The following is a 14429-nucleotide window of genomic DNA, read 5'->3' as shown; positions in this document are numbered from 1 at the left end:
GTGAAGGTCGACATACATTACAAGTTCGGGCTTGCGGACGGTAATACAAGGGAAGCACAAAGATTTTACCGGGAGATTTTTTTTACAAGACGCGTTTCAAATGCGAGAACCTTTCGGTGATAACACCAACATCTCAGCCAAACGGAGCCCGCTTGCGTAATGAAGGCGGAAAGCCAGACGCGCTAGAGTTTTTTTTCCTGTCATTCCATCCGTGTCTTGATCCTCATAATTTCATAACATAGCAATTAACGCCCTTTAGCGCTTTACCGGTTGAGCTCCGAGCGTATATTGCACGGTGATTTGTGTTTGTCTAGCTGTTATCACCCCGTAGATAATGGAACACGAATTTAGAGTGTACTGACCAAGCTTGGAAACGTGTTAACGTTTCGTGTTGTTACGTCAAGACCTCTGTAGACACGCCCGTCTTCAATGCCCGACCAATAGTTAAATTGGATCATGTTTCGGATCACGGCTAGTTTAAGACTTCATCAACAGTTAACTTTTATTTGAAGTTTATTTCAATTGAAAATATCAGTTCCCATCTTTAGTTTTGCGCCTTCAGGCGTCTCCAGATTAAGTGAAACTGAAAATATTGCGCTCCTGTTTTCTTCCAGAAACCTCTGGGCATAGATATTTTCAAAATGTAAATCCAATAGTCCGGGGAACGAGCACCAATAAGGGGTAAGGGGGAGGGGGGTTTACAGCCGGTTGAGTTTCGAAATATTATTATTAATGCGCGTGTTTAACCTGATAGTATTTTACTATCACAGATCTATTAGTAATAAAATACATTGGAAACCTTACAGGTTATGCGATATGCGGGGATCACGTTCACAGTTTAACTAACGTAAAGTTTAAAATTTAGATTTTTTTTTATTAATTGTTGGGGTTTGAAAAATTGTACAGTTTGTAATGGGGCGGGGGCTATTAGTTCTCTCGACGATGCTGGTCGCTTCACACACACGCTTGAGCGACTCTTAGCCTTCTGAGCCATCTCGTCCCGCCAACGACAACCACGTGAGAGATCCAAATACGACCACAGCTGCATGCAATCAACACTCCCGCTATACCGAAGGGTTTCATTTGCTCTTGGCTGTTTAGAACAAATCTACTGACATACATCACTAGACTGGACAACATTACAAAAAAAATCCACTCTTGGCAACTATACCTTTCCTTCGCTAATTACTACACTTTACACGCTTATTAACGTCAACATGTCAGCTGTTTGACTTCTTTTATTGAACCGACTCTAGACGCGAGGAGGGGAATTAGGACTGCTTCAGGGCTCCCGCGTACAAAAAAAAACATTCGTAATGAGGAATGTGGGAGGGAGGGGGGGGGGGGAGAGGAGGCCTCACTGTTGTCACATCCAAAATAAATCACAAGAAGCGGTGCGAGGCTTGGTGTTACTCTACCGAGCTTTGTTCGCAAGCCTGAGTGATGGGAAAAGAATTTTTCTCTTACAGTCGCCTCGGGCATGACTCCGTCCCTGAATACAGATCTCAAAACAGAAATAATTTTGCAGATAGTACCTCCCTAATTAGTTCTAAAACCACCGTTGTTAGCCAACTATGCATCTCACAAATGTTTTTATACATCAAGCCAGTCCACAGTTCCGAAGAATAAATACTGATACTGTTCAGTGTTGTGTTTTTCATTCACTTCCCTTCTTCACTCGAAAACTGAGGCAGTGGCGTAGACACATGACTTCTCTTTCAAGAAGCAACAGGTTGCAAGATTCCTACCAGCGGGCCGATAATGAACAAACAAAGGTTTTTCGATTTAAGACACGGTAAACCAAGAAGGCCGTGGAAATTGCCGCAGAAGGAAGCTTCATCTGAGTACTAAAACGCAATTTTTCGTTAAACTCAAGACTACTGATGAGTAACCAGCCCACCAGTCTACGTTATATATTCCACGTGTGTATCAGTTGGTGGTATGAAGTGCATGGAAGGTTAGCGATGTAATTTAACTATAATAAGTATGAAATAATGTTAACATTTAGTGCCACCATTTTCTTTTAACATAATTTAAGTATGTTAGAGAGAAAAACCTATTAAAATGGAAGTTTATTGTGAATAATAATTGAGGTTAGGAGCCGATGCTTGATATACATGGCGGTAAGTGGTAAGGGAGTTGCTGTTTGCAATCTTTTACAAAATGAGAACGACCCTTCACCTCCCTTGCCTATCTGCATAGCAAAAAAAAAAAAAAAATCTTTGGTTTAAGTGAAGTTTAAAGCTAATTCCTTGTATATGAGTTGTTAAAATGTTTGTTTTTATAATACTTCGTAAAGACATTTTAATGTTTCTTCCTAGCAAATAAGCCTTATTTATACACCTACGATTTGTTTTGCTATCCAATTGCTAACCAGTTGAATTCAACTTTAGAACATACGCCCACTCCATATATCTTCATGGCTAAATAGTCATTAAGGTGGTTTTATTTTGTTTATCTACGGTTTAATATTTGCTATTGCAATGCACATGGGACGGAAAGAGGCACGTCAAAAATGTCAACTAAGATGTACATTGTCATTCTGAGTACCAACTAGCGGGCAACTATTAGGTCTAACCACCAGGACTTAGATAACCTCAAAGATTAGGAGGACACTTCCCCATCCTGAAATGCAGGATTTTAAATTTAATTATGCATGCCAGTACTTTATTACTTAGCTACTTAATTATGTGTTAAAAAGTTATTGTATTCTATAACATTGCAACAAAAATTATATGGTAAAAAACAGTTGCCATCCTCTATCTCTGTTCCTTTGTTTCCAGTTATCTTCACGTAAAACATTTGAATACCCTCAGTTAGCAGCAGACGAAAAGGTTATCAAGATAAGCCACGAGTTAAGTCAGAAGAAAGTCTACAGGCAGAAAAAAAAACAGGTTAATCAGCGTAGACTTGAATAAAACTGGTAAAAACGTCACGAACAGCGACATAAGTTACTTTGCATGCTATCCTGACGTGGATAACGGAGGAGCACATACGCATCTAATCTTGGCCCCGAGAAAACACGGCAATATTACCACTATAAAAATTGCAGGTACGTTCTTCACAGTCTGAAGAAATAATAAAAAAAACACACATATACATAAAGTGCGACTCAACTTACCTTCAGTACACAGTTGCTGTTAACCAGTAAATTTCCTGGCTTAATGTCTCTGTGCAAGATCCGTGCCGAATGCAGATACTTCAAACCTGCAACACAACGTAATTGAACTTGAAACCTACCGAAAATTATATATTTGAAAAGTAATTCCTACGATTAATAATAATTTAAAGGTTGGTATCAAGTGTTAACAGCTGCAGAATTATTACAAAGTCGAGACTAGTATAAAGATGGTTTCATTAAGTTTTTTCCCGTGTAAAATTTGGCGTAGACACCGCAGCATGAATACTACTACACAGTTGCGAGGAAAAGTTGCAGGGCCATTGAAGAAGGTTAACACTCGTGTACACAACCACGGATATTGGGGAATCAGATGGCATGCTCTTTTGGAATGAGAGTCCAGTCCTAGCAACAGTCCTAACACTTATTATTTATACACCAAAGATCAAATAACCGAATAGGTTTAAAAAATAATATTGATAATATTCCTTTCCATCCATATTTTTAGGTCTTAACCAGTCACCTCGCTCCGTAAAGACCACAAATGAAACAAGGTATATGACAAGGAAACAGAATTAGACAGGGATAAAAAATCTAAGTGAATAGATTTTTACCATATCAATTGAAGGTCCACATAAATTTGTAAAAATAAACGAAAACACATGAAGTCTAATAAAATAATTTAAATCTTCAAAATTGGTATTTTATTTCGACGAACAAATATTTACAATAATTATTACCGCTACAACCCTTTAATTACCTGCTACGAATTAGCTATGCGGTAATCATTGGCGCCCTCTGTTGAGAATTGCATAAGTGACAACCAATTGCGTCTAACTTCATCAGCCAGCACTGCACAGCCAAAGGGCAAAGGAATCATCTCTTTTTTATATAAAAAAAAGTGATAATACACACAAATTCAAACGTTAACTAGATTTATTCTCAGCAGTTAAAACGCAATATATATTGCAAAAATTACGTATAATTTTAAGGGATAAACATCTTTCCCAAGTTAGTTTATTTCCATACCTGTATCCCAAAAAAAAATAATATTTGTTTGGTATTTAACTGAGGCTTAATTTAACAGGACTCTTGAGCACTTTGATACCGATCACAGTCACTGTGTCACGGATTTTTTTTCCATCAATTTGAAAATTATTGTATTGATTAACAAGACTTTCACTACAGGCGTATTGAATTTCTACACTCACGGTTCATCAATTACAAATAAACAACGCAACACAAGTAAAACAAAAGAACAGGTACCTCGAGCCAGTAGTCATACGCACGAGAATATTAAATATTAATTAGCAACTTACCTGTGAAACTCCGCTATATCCCAAGCATTGATGGCTCACATTAATATTGCCAGAGTCCCTATGGGGCCAGTATTTAAACAGTATATGAATACGACAGATGGACGGGGCGGGTACAGATGGCGCCACTGCTCGCGGGGCGAAACGCCCGGCTGTCGTGGCAGTCCAGGTTCCCGGGAAGCGCAGTCACAGGCGTGCCCGAACACGCACAACGCATTAACGAATTCATTAATGTACGGATGACTGAATTGCGGTTTAGTCTCTTCCACATTTCGAGGTGAACGCAGCGGTGAAAGAATACACTTGGTGGTAGGAACGAACTCATTGCAGCGTCCACCAGTTTCTCGCTCCCCAAAAATCCCGGTTTAATTACCCCCCCCCCCCCTTTTTTTTTGCCCCTTCCCAATCCTCAAGAGAATCGAACCCTCATCACCTAGGTGGGACGCTAATGGGCTAATGACAATACTACAAAGTAACATTTGTTCTTCTCCAAAATTATGTTCTATTTAGCCGTAATAAACACAAACACGTCCGTTTTCCTCAACGTACTTCACAGTTCTGCAAAGGTTACCAGAAATTATTTTAACTGCCTTCGATTATTTTGAAACCGTACGGTCAAGAAGCCTTAAAATTTACCGTAGTCAGTGAGTAGCGCTCCGTGGAGTAACGTGCTGATGGCTACAGTAAGGAAAAATCCAAAAGAAAAACTTTGCAGGTTATCAAACTGCGAGTTTCTGACCGCGCAACTCAAGTTGTGAGCGAGACAGCGGAGGCAGACAGGCAGACACGCAGAGGAACAAGGTAATTCGGGGGGCGTAATTTTGTAGGATTCCCTGGGAGAGTGAATTGGGGAGGGGGGAGGGGGAATCGCGGTTTATCATTCCCGTTTCACAGTTAAGATTTTCCGAGTGCAAGCGGACCCCAAAGTGGCATAAATACCTTCGCAGATATCTCGTAAAAACAGCAGAAACACTAGTCACTATGGCTTCCACCCGATGTCATCGCTCGGCGCCGGCAAGAAAGAAAGAGATAAAGATAAAGAGGAAAAGATAAAACGGGAGATAAGGGATAAAGAGAGAGAAAAGGGAAGATGGAAAGAGGGTAAAAGAGTGCGGGTGAGAGAGAGACCGACGCAACACGAGGGCGACGGACGCGGCACTCACCTCTCAGAATCTGGTAGAGGAAGACTTTGATGTGGTCGGCCGACAGGTGCTGCGGCGACACGATGATCTTGTGCAGGTCGCTCTGCAGCAGCTCCGTGATGACGTAGCTGTGAGGTCGCGGGTCAAGGTCAACAACACTGCCAACAACACTTCACTACACTACCCGCAACCTCCTCTTCCTCCTGTTAATTAAGGCGATGTCTTTACACGACTGCTTGTAAGATACGACCCGGCAAAAATTTTTTGCGACGTGTTGCCCCGAGTTATTTCAACAAAATCATTTTAATGACAACTGAAAGTTTTGCAGCGGATAGGGAAATTGTTGAACTAAACTTAATACAGACTCTTTTAAGTGTTCCATTTTTAATGATTTTTGTATTATTGTTTTTCAGCTCCAGCTTAGCTACAGACACCTTGGGAAACAGTTTAGGCAGTGATGGAAATGAAGCCAAAGTGTTTCAGTTGAGTTCAGAACCATTCTGTGTAGCGGTGAAACATTAACTTCGTATAAGATGGGGAGTGCACAATTTGCGAATTTGCGGCCTTCAAAGTGGGGGACTCCTTCCACCCATTCATCAACGGACATGAGACCTATCTGTTTAGCGGAACAGTCATGGAAGGAGCGGGAGGAACGATAGCATACCGAGAAACCCACAACCGTGCGTGACACCAGCTATCCTGTGAGTCAGACCGTCTGGCTCTGAGGTCAGGACTGCTGGCCGGGTAGAGGTTTTTCCTGGGTTCAAGACTGGGTTTTGTGTTGCACTCACCTCCGAAACGCGGAAGACAGTGGCTAAACGCAGCTGAATCACTCTTGCACGACAATTTAGGGCTAATTATAAAATATTTAACTCAATACCTCCCTTGCAAAGTTTTTCTTTTACAAATTTGGTAAAAGAAAAACTTTTTTTTAAGTTAAAAATTTCTGCAGAGGTAGAAATATAGCAGCATACTTAGTTGCACTCGTTCATACTTGCATAATATCATAATTTAGCGCTCGCTAACTTGCATATAGGTATGCATTTTTTTTTATCTGCGACCTCAGTCAAAGAGAATTAAGTTTTGTATACCTAATAATATAATAAGTAGGTAAGGAGTTTAACTTCTGTCGCGCGTGGAATCCACCCACCCTTCTTTTCCTTAGACTCTAAACGTTTTTGAATCTTTTGTTATTATTATACGGTTATTTTTGTTGAATTATGTTCGAAGTGAGTGAACTCAAGCCCGTAATATTACGAAGATAAAGTAAACTAACGAAGATACCTGGATAGTTTATAACAAGCGTTATTCGTAAGTTTCTGGTGACATGTTCTAACAGTGTAATCTGCCGTGTAACTTGAGACAAATCTGACAGTGCTCAAACGTAATACCAATTGTCTGCGTGTCATCCTGCCACTTTTGACGCCATGGGGTTGTCAAGTGTCCGTACAAGCAACATAATGTAATGCTTTGCGAGTGTCAGTTTGGGAAATGGGCGCACTACTGTCAAATTCGAGAAGAGTTGTTACCTGGTGCGTTCATTTCGAGATGCGACCTCCCGTCGCCCTAACCTCAGGATCGTCACGCACGTCACTTGCAGGCCGGCGGGCGACGTGATGACGTAATGTCGGCGGGCGACGTGATGACGTAACGTCGACGGGCGGGTGGGCGTAAGGCCGTGACGTCGGCCCCGCCGCCTGCCGCTGACGGCTCCCGCCCCCGGGGGAGGGCCTCGCCCGCCCCCGCCGCCAGCGAGTGTCAAACAAACATGCAATAAAACATTCTTTAATGGATTCATGCAATGGTAGCAGAGCGTGGTTCCGATCCAAAGAACCTTTGGGTTATGGGCCCAGCACGCTTCCACGCACACACAGTTGTGCATTGTTCGTCGTGGGAAAAATATATAAATGCAAAATCAGAAATAAAAAGTTAAAACAAAAATCCACAGAAAACAAGCCTAAATCAGCTGATGTTTAAAAAAAACCAAACCAACAATGAACCTAAACAGGCACAGACGAACACACTCAAACTTAAACATCAGACAGCACAATAATTTCGTGGAACGAATTTAGTCACGAAAAAAAAAAACATCACCGACGAACACAGCGGACTAACAACGACGAGGCATTTTCAACAATAACTGTAAATTCAGGCAGACAAAAAAAACCTGAACAACGCAGCAAATACATGAACACAACGATGAAGATAAAGAGATAGTACCGACGAACACAGTAGGTTTCATTGTTGGGTTAATCTGTTTGACTTCATCTTGTTTTCTGTGGGTTTATGATTTAATTTATTTCTTATTTTGCATTTATGAATTTTTACCATGATAAACTGTGCAAAACTGCAAAGGCATATGTCCAAGAAATTGTATTAAATCAAGATGCAATACATTTGAGCCAAGTACAGACCCGCTAAATCGTTTCACAAAATTGTATTTTGACGTGAACTTATCTACGTTCAGACCCAATCATGCAGCTACCAAGATCCAAATCTGGACCGAAACGACACAAGGCTACCGGTGGAGGCTTTATATTGTGACTGTTGCACGTCTAGTGAACCGCTAAGTTTTCACCTTAAATTTACGAAGAACCTTAAATTTACGAAGAACTGTGGTTACAAACTATCCAGGGATCTTTGTAAAATTATCGTTATCTTCGCAAATGTACATGTAGGTACTTATTTTACTTACTTCGAACACGAATCCACGAGAAGTTTTTGTAATAAACAAGCAAAACATTCAAAAACTTTAAAAACTACCGCAGAAACACACTTATTTCTTCTACTTGTAACTTTACCCCGTTTATAAAGGGGGAAAAAAAACAGGAAGTTGAAATACGGCGCTATTTCTACGAAGAACCAGTTAACTGAAATCACGAAGAACTATTAGTTTATTTGAGGCGAAATCTTCTTTGAAAAGTCTGTAAATTTACTGTAATTTCTAACAGTGTGCATCTGCAGTGTTTGTCCTGTGATGTGCATTTGCTGTGCAAGCGTCGTGTGCTGTGAGAAGGTGTAGCCGCCCCAGTCCAGCCTCCCGCGGGAAAACTGCTCGCCGAAGCAGGAGGTCGCAGAGTTGCCCAGAGACTGGTTCCTAACCACGCGCCGCTCCAAGCCACCACGTGATGTCACACGCGCGCACCACGCACCAACCAGAACCAGATGTCGCTATTCTTCTTGGTTCAAGGTTGCTACATGCAGATCTGTCTCCGAGTCTTTGTTTTTCTCCATGGCCCTGAATCGAAGATAACCTATACAAAGTTGAGTTTTTATGTAATTGTAAACAGTAGAAGTAACTTTAAAAGTATATAATTTTATTTTCAAAAATATTTCCCCTGCAAAATTATATTTTTATTATTTTTTAAATTTCGTGTTGCATTAATTTTCGTGGTCCAGGTTTTTAACAACACAATTCATTAAGTACAACTACACAATTGCGGGGCATTTCTGCCGAAGTGATTCGCTTCCCTTGTGGTCCAAGGCCCCCCCCCCCCTCCCCCCGCATGGTAGACTCTTTTCTACTCTGTACAACTCTTTTTCTAGATCCATCCTTCTGTTTTCCCGTAAGCCTCCTGCTTGATATTAATGCATTAAATTTTGCATCCCGCATGTCAGAGCCCAGGGTTTTTCCTTTCCCTGTGTCTATGCAGGTTTTACCTGGGCTCAACTTATCTAGTTTTAGTCTAGAATAGTCAGCGAGGGGAGTTAGTCATGGCTGGCCAATCCCCCTCCTAGCACACGATGCACGCTACCCCTCCTGCATGGCTAACACCATGCATGTTTAGAGCGTGTGGGCTTCGGCCCGAGACGCACTTAGTCTCCTTCGCTAACCCGGAACCCTCCCCAACACACTTAGTTTTTAATTTAGATTAGGGAAAAAAAATTCCGTGGACAACGAAGAGCGAGGAGCGTTCCACGTAAGAGCAGAGCCGTTCCCGGAACGGCCGACGGAGCGGCCAGACGCAGGCGGGAACCGCAGGCCCATTACCTCCGGGGACCTAGTGGAGGGGAGGGGTGTTCCCGGAAGGTGCGGGCGGGCCTCCCGTGGGAAGCGGCCCGGGCTCTTTGCGGCGGGCCGACCCGGGACCGCTCGCGAAAATCAAAAATAACAACCAGGGACGTGGCCACACTGCCGCCGGAGAAGAACAAGAAGGAGAAGAAGAAGAGGAGGAAATGCGAGCGAGTCTTTCCAGTTCTTGCCAGAGATGTTTTAACATCCAAAAATCGGCAACGTGTGTGTTCTCATGTTTTTCAAATAAACTTGTGATACGAAACTCGGACACGAAATTCAACGTAGAATTCTTAATAAAAAAATAATGCCGGGCGTGATTAAAAAAAAAAAAAAAATTTACGCAAAAATTGTGTTATCAAAATATATTTCTGGACGCGTATCACACGTAGTTCCAGCACTCGCCACTAGTTTTCGCTGCCGGAGCAGCTACGTCGACTGTCGGAATCATTCCATTTGCAGACCGAAATATTAAACTATATAATGTAACGGCTCCCATTAAAACGAAAGAAAAAAAAACCTTGAAAAAATACTAAACCTCGGCCTTAGACCTGATTTTCGACAAGGAATTCTACAACAAATACTGCCAATCTTGTGAAAATTCATTAAACCATTAATACTACGAAGTTTCCTTAAGTCCTTGTGAACTTTGGTTGACGCCATCCATCACAGATGGCAGCACCGTGGTCACACATTTCCGTCCCGTGCGACTTCCGTTCCATTCACGAAATTACTCCCCATCAAACGCCGTATACCGAGCGCTAAGATGGTACACATCAAAAACCCTTCCCTAGTCGCAAGCGCGAGGAAAGCGTGTAGGACGGAGCGAAGAGAGGAGTCCAGACGGGAACGCACCACAACGCCGAATGTACAATAACGCCGAATGAACGCCGACAGCTAGAAAACTGCTGTGTACCACAACGCCGAATTACCACAACGCCGAAATACATTAACGCCGAAAAATTTCATTGCAGGACTGCCACAAAGGTTAGGTTAGGTAAGGTAAGGTTAGGTTAGGTTAGGTTAGGCTAGGTTAGGCTAGCCTAGGTTAGGTTAGGTTGTGGTATTTCGGCGTTAAGATATACATTTCAGAAACACACACAAATTCATTCAGTTGTTTTTCATTTTGCTCCTGTGCCCCCCCCCCCCCCCCCCCCCCCACTCCCGCAGCAACATTTTTAGGATTTACTGTATTTCGGCGTTGTGGTACACAGCAGTTTTCTAGCTGACGGCGTTGCGGTCAATTTTGGCATTCGGCATTATGGTATTCGGCGTTATTGTATTTCGGCGTTGTGGTAACGACCCAGTCCAGACACACTGCGATGGGCGGGTCTCGTAGACAGTGAGACGCTGTAACGTCATTCACACTAGGACAAGGACTCAGACCAACCTCGTGTTCAGACTGTTTCAGACAGGTCTTCAGACGAGATAACGCCGTCTGGCGCAGGACGGCGGACAGAGCTCCGGGTGTTGACGCCACATTTAATAAGAGCTTCCGATTTCGAATATCATTTAAGAGCCATTTCATTTCCCTATACAAGTCGGAAAAAAGTATTTGTTGAAAGGCGAAAAGGGCTAAAAACAGGTGTTTTCACGGACATATTTAGGTATAAAAGTACAAGAAACCTTTATATTTAATATTCCGCCTTAGAATGGCAGGGTCGCCGCTAAAAGTCCCATAGAAGCGCCTGACCGACGCGAACATTGCACGTCAGTTCAGTGCATGGCGCGTAGAGGCTGTAAGGCGTGTGATACGCGAGCCACTGTCGCCCTTAACGCTTTCAGAGCTCGTGCGTCCGACCAGGCGGCAACCTTAAAACGAGCTCCACTTTCACATGGGGCGTTCAGTGATAACCTGGGTCAAAGTAACACACGTCCCACTCTGCGCGAAACAACGGAACAGAAACGAATGGGTGTGCACTTCCTTCGCTTCACAGCACATAATATGTTAACTGCCACGGGAACTTATTTTCTTTTCTTGGAACTCTTTCATTTATTTTTCGCATTTCTGCCTTTGCCAGCGGACTCGTGCTTGTTCGGTCTTCTCAGAATGTTTTTCCGCCGTGTTTTTTTTCCCCCTCTAGCTCTTCCTGTGAAGCAATCAAAATATCACGTGTTGTTTGCGGGGATCGATTCACGGACATCGGGGCGAGTTACCCGGAGCTAGGCTCGGAAGTCTCGGTACGTTTCACTGGCAAAAAAAATTGGTTGTCTGTAAAGTCGGTTTACGGACGATAGTTTAACGTGACGTCATAACAAAACATTGATGAAATGATTGCATACTTTTATGAATAAAATTGAATCATTTTTATTGAATTATCACTATTTTGTATGGATACAAAGAAGGAGTGAAATGAAATCTACAATTTAATTGATAAATTTACTTTTATGTGCACTCATTAATTCAAATATGTTTATTACTTTAACGAAGAGATTATTTTAACTATAACTTTTATACATGTTTGCTATTCAACTTCTTCCAATCTGTGTTATTCTGTTAAGGATAGGACGATGATAGGAAAAGTAGGTAACGAATGGGAGTGTGTCAAGTTTAATGTGCCTCGAAAAAGTCAAATCGATGGTTGTTCCAATCGAGTGGAAGAGAGATAGATGCGGCGCAAGCGTACAATGAGCGTAACGGGACACAGCTTAACGTGACACAGCTTAACGTGACAATGTGCGTAACGGGACACTCTTTCGTGCGTGCAGCCGGCGTTCATCGATTTATTAGACGTTGTCACGTCAAAAAAAAAACCTTTACCTTTCAAACCGAGCAACTTAGTTTCGCGCGCACAGCCTGTTCGCGAAAGGAGGAACCACGCTCCAGAGATCGCCCTGCGCGGTTTCATGCACATCCTGTGGACGCGTCACTTCCTCTCGACAGCAGGTCCCAGTTTCTGCAGCGCAACACTCTTTCTCCTACGCACCTCGGAAGCAACGTGGGGGGGAAAAAAAGGCAATCAAAGCGACAGAAATCCTCGATAATCCGATTATTCGCGCTGCTGTTAGAAAATTACAGTCAATTTACTGATTTTTTTTTTTTCAGCGACGAATTGACCTGAAATAAACGAAGTTATTTTCGTAATCTCGGATAACTTGATTTTCGTAACTACGCCTGATTCCTGACTTCGAGTAGAGTGTTTCGTTGTAAGCAGGGTGAACACAAGAGTGGAAGGAAAAAATAAAGCGTTTTTGCTGTATATTTTACAAGATTTTGAATGTTTTGTTAATATAACAAGATTATAATTGTTGTAAACTCAGTACCGTAAATTTTCTAAGATATTTCGTAAGTTTATGAAGATCATCTAGAAAAGTTGTAACCAACGTTCTTCGTAAATTTAGGGTGAAAATTTTAACAGTGTACCTATATGACGTGGTCTCCAAAAAGTACGATGCACAGTTATGTCTTTAAAATAAGTTGCAATTGATAAACCCGAGATTTGAGTGATGTTCCTGATTGCAGGTAACATTTACTAACATTTCAAACCTTTTGCACGATCTTACACGTATTTCATTTCTAGATAAATTTTTTTTTGGCCGTGAAAGTATTTCACAGTCCAAATTGTGTTGCTATCTTCATGAATAAAAAAACTCTGCAAGAAACTGGGGCCCGTTATGTGCTCGCTGGCGGGTGCGTCAAAGCTCATCGGCATTCTATGAACCATACCTTAATAGATCCATCCGACAAAATTTGGGCCAGAAACAGCTTACCCCAAATGTAAAATTTCCCTTAACACCTTAATTTTTCATCACGTAAAAAAAAAATTATAAATCATGTCTCTTAAGTTTAACTCATTACAAATTTCTATATGCAATTTCTAAATTAATTAAATGATAATATTCATACCTGCGCCATTGGCAGGCGCACTGGCGCGTCACAAGAGATCCTAATGGCTCACTGCTGCCACTACTTCGCAATGAAAATATCTCATAACTTATGGCTCGTCTCACACACTATGTTGACTTGGTATTTTGCTCACATTATTATGAAGAAACATTTCCAAACTGATATTATAAAAGCAATATTTTTTTTTAAGTGTTTCCAGCCGGGAAATCCCCCCAAAAAAAATTTAGTTAAGTAAGCATAACGCAATCATTTGGTAAAAGATTTTAATTTTGAGTATTTGCTAGCTTGTAACAAATATCAGATGACAAGTGTAGTACTATCGGCAACAAAAATTTGCTGCAAAACCCAAAAAAGATATAATCTCAAATGGCGGGGAAAATCGAAACTTAATAATACTTTTACGCTGCTCCATACGCATACGAGCTTCACTAGTGAGACACGCAATGATCGTCTCAGCCATCACTAGGGACCGGAAAAATTCGCGGTTTCGATGGCCTTCAGGATAGACTGCACATACCCCTGTACACTCGGGCAAATAACGCAAGTTCATTATGGCTGCCGACTTGTAAGTCGTCTCAGCTGGTTTGTCTGTGATTCGATCCTTCTTTGGTTGAGGGTTTATAACTGGTTGAGATTCGTCCAGATGAACAGTAAGCCAATAGTAAAATTATCTAAGAGGTATAAATGTTTGAATTCTAGCCTATCACCGAATGAATCCGCGAATTTTGCAGGTCTCTAGCCATCACACTTCGGACCCATTCGACTGTCTTCGACTAAAAAGCAGCGTCCCCCCCCCCCCCCCAAACAAGCTCCTTTCACCACCAATTAAACTCAGAGTGCATCACCCCCCCCCCCCCCCCCAACCCTCAGAGTACCTAAAATGTTCGAGCGTCGGAAAGCGAAATCCTTCTATTTTCAAGGGTGGAAAAAAATTCAGGCAACACACGTTTGTTGAATATATCAGACTGCGACTTCAACACAGGAAAAGATTTCA

At 41.9% G+C, this 14429-nt stretch overlaps 1 protein-coding gene across 1 annotated transcript in view; it reads right to left on the bottom strand.

Moving 5' to 3' along the window:
- The window catches only part of LOC134541705 (serine/threonine-protein kinase NLK), an 82027-nt gene that overhangs the window by 17086 nt on the left and 50512 nt on the right, over positions 1-14429 (bottom strand). The window contains 2 exon segments of the mRNA XM_063385351.1: positions 3122-3207; positions 5598-5704. Of these exon segments, the coding sequence (XP_063241421.1) occupies positions 3122-3207; positions 5598-5704 (193 nt within the window).

The sequence above is a fragment of the Bacillus rossius genome, assembly GCF_032445375.1.
Source record: "Bacillus rossius redtenbacheri isolate Brsri chromosome 4 unlocalized genomic scaffold, Brsri_v3 Brsri_v3_scf4_1, whole genome shotgun sequence".
Classification (NCBI taxonomy): domain Eukaryota; kingdom Metazoa; phylum Arthropoda; class Insecta; order Phasmatodea; family Bacillidae; genus Bacillus; species Bacillus rossius.
Note: the sequence above shows the minus strand (reverse complement) of the source record. Positions and strands in the feature narration are given on the sequence as shown.